This window comes from Chaetura pelagica, unplaced genomic scaffold (genome assembly GCF_000747805.2).
Source record: "Chaetura pelagica isolate M959 unplaced genomic scaffold, ChaPel_1.0 scaffold938, whole genome shotgun sequence".
In the NCBI taxonomy this organism is placed as follows: Eukaryota; Metazoa; Chordata; class Aves; order Apodiformes; family Apodidae; genus Chaetura; species Chaetura pelagica.
The window spans coordinates 58,270-61,220 of record NW_009954221.1 but is presented as its reverse complement, the minus strand read 5'-3'; the positions used below and the strand labels follow the sequence as shown (position 1 = coordinate 61,220).

General features: G+C 60.9%; 1 protein-coding gene across 1 annotated transcript in view; it reads right to left on the bottom strand.

Moving 5' to 3' along the window:
• Positions 1 to 595, bottom strand: part of SHROOM4 (shroom family member 4) — a 10,554-nt gene extending 9,959 nt beyond the window's left edge. Inside the window, 1 exon segment of the mRNA XM_010003457.1 lies at positions 566 to 595. Coding sequence (XP_010001759.1) covers positions 566 to 595 — 30 coding nt within the window.
• Between the last annotated feature and the right edge of the window lie 2,356 nt (positions 596 to 2,951).

Here is a 2,951-nt window from a genome sequence, read left to right as displayed (position 1 = left end):
CAGCACAGCATGGCACAACTCGGCTCCTGGTATGGCTCATCACACAATGGCACAGCACAGCACTGTGCTTCTTAGCTCAGCTTGGCTCAGCTTGGCACAGCCCAAACTTTGTGTGGTTCAATTCAGTCTGGCTTAGCACACCATGGTGTGACATGGAGGGCTGGCACAGTTCAGTTCAGCATGGCACAGCATGGCACAGCACAGCTCAGCCTGGCAAAATTTGGCTCAGTGCAGTATAGGATGGCAAGGGGGCCAGCATGGTCCAGTGCAGCTCAGCTGGGTTGGCATGTTCTAGTTTGAATTAGCTCAGCGTGGCATGACACAGGGATGGCACTGTTCCATTTGGTCCAGCATAACACCACCAAGGGCCAGGCTTGATTGGCTCTACTTGGCCTGGCCCAGTTTACCTCAGTGCAGTTCAGCTCAAGTTGACATGGACAAGCAGGGTTGGCATGGTTTGATTTGGCACAGCATGGCCTGGCCTGGCTTAGCTTTGTCTGTTTCAGTTCAGCACAGGACGACCTAATTTGGACCAACACTGTATGGTGCTGCCAGGGACCAGTACCATGAGTGCCAGCTCAGCCTGGCACGGCATGCCTTGGCCTGGCACAGCTCAGCCCAGCGCAGTGGCAGTGCGGCAGTGCTCATGGGGGTGCGAGGAGGACCTGCTTGGGTGGCAGGGGGGGTAGTCAGCACCCACCACAGGTCCCCAGGGCAGAGGGCTCCCCGCAGCAAACCCGCCCTGGCAGTCAGGCTGGCGCCCCGTGCCCCCCTGCCTGGGGCCAGCACACGCTGCCGGCTCCTGCCTGGCCTGCCTGTTCCAGCCCCCACCCTGTCCTGCTGGGCACCCCGGGGCGTACATGGCAGTAGGGCCGTGCTTCACCTCCGCCTTTTCCCCTCAGGTCAAGGAGGAGCTGCTGTGCCCATTTGGGGAAACTGAGGCAGGGGAAGGAGGTGGCGGGCAGCAGCTTGGAGCAGTGGGAATGGATTGGTGCTGGTTCCTCGGGAAGCCCAGGCTCCTGCTCCTCCCCTTCCCACCCGGGGGCCTGGCTCTTACTCATCTCCTTCCCAGACAGTGCAGCTGATCTGGAGAGCTCTGCCCTGCCAACAGTGCCTGTGGCTCCGGCTGCCTGCCGGCCAGGCAGGTGGGCTTGGTGTGCCGGGCTGGTGAGCTGCCCCCGGGGCTGCTCAGCGTGGTGCAGGAAGGGGTCCTCAATTTTTTCTTGGCAGCCCTGGTCCACCTGTGCCTGCCTTGAGCCCAGCCCAGCCTGGCTGCAGGCAGGCCAGAACAGGAGCCTTGTCCTTGTGCCAGGGGGTCCCATGCCACAGGGAGCAATCCCCAGGCTGTTTGTGGCACAGTAGCCCACCCAGCAGTGGTGCATGGTCCCTCTCACACAGCCTTGATATGTTCGCTTCTGGCCTGACTCTTGCTCTTCCCTGACAGCTGCTGCCCCTGCTGTGCCTCCACTCATGGCCGACCTCTGCCATGTCCGGACTTTTCCCAGCCTCCACTGGGCTCAGCTGCCCCTGTGCCCTTTCCCAAATCAGTAACCAGGGCTGCCTGCCCAGGCGTGAGGGTTCTGTGTCCTGGCTCATCACGTGGCCCCACACCCCATTAAGCACTGCATCCCCACCCCTCGGCACCCCCCACATGGCCTCCCAGCTCTTACCACTGTACTGCTGGCACTGGGACATGTGGGCAGCACCCAGGGCAAGGCAGACACAAAAAAAGAAACCTACTCCCCCATATCCCTATGCCTGCACTGGTGGTTCCCAACCAGAGTGTCCATCTCCATCCTGGCAGTGCCCTGGAGGGGCTGGGCACAGTGTTGAGCACTCTGTGAAGACATGGGCTGTGGCTGCCTGCACCTGCAGAGCCTGCCTTGAGCAAGCACCAGAGAGCCACACAGTGGCATAGGGACTGAGGGCAATGTCCCCTGTAGGGGCAATGCCTCAAATGACTTGTGCTGGAAGTTGAATGAGCACTGGCCACGTGCTGGAAAGACCCTGGAAAGACCATGGTGCTGGGACAGCCAAGCCCAGCAAAGCTCTGTGCATAGTGATGCCTGCAGCATGGGCACCACCAGCTGATTCTGCTCATTTGTGTGCCTCCATGCCACGGTCCCTGGGCACAATGCCCATCTCTCAGGGGGGGAACGTGAGGCAGTGGACAGCCTGGCTGTGTGGCCGGGCCAGGCTGTAAGCAGAACCCCCGCTCTATGCATATTCTGAGCAGCGTGTACCAGTTTGTAGCAGTGGGTATGAAGGTGCCAAGCCCGCCGCAGGAGAGTCGGCACAGGGCAGGAGGGAGCTGGAGGGACTCTCACAGCAGCAGAGCACTCCGCCAGGCTCCAGGTCCCCTCCTCTGACACTCGGGGAGCTTCTGGCCCTTTAAACGGTGTCTGGGGCCGTGCCTTTAAAATGGGAGGCGGGGGCGGGACCCCTTAGCCAGCAGGAGGAGGTGGGCCAGGAGCAGGTGGGCTGAGCGAGCTGGTTCCCCGCCACCCCACCCTACCCCATCCCGCTTCACTCCCCATCCCACTTCACTCCCCTACCCTGGCACTTTACAGTCCCTGTAGCCAGGCTCCTGTCCGGCTGGCTTTGCCCCGGTCTGCATTTTAGTCTGGAAATTGCATTCCTTTTTTGCAAACGGAGCCTCTCACATTTTTTTCCTGTGCCAAGTTGAAGCAGCTGGCATGGCTGTCCTGGCTTCATAGCGGCTGGCAGCACCCTAGGGTCTCCTTTTATTGGTGCCTACGATCAGCTCTGCCTCTCCAGGGAGAAGCATGACTGCAGGCATCCCCTAGTCCTACTGCCGGCCAGTTGCACCTTGCCCAGCTCACACACCCCTGCTGCACCTATCATGGCTTTGCTCCATCCCTTCATCAGCCTCCTCCTCCTCCTCTCTGTGCCACTTTGCCGGGCTGCAAACCTGTCGCCGTTGCCCCCCG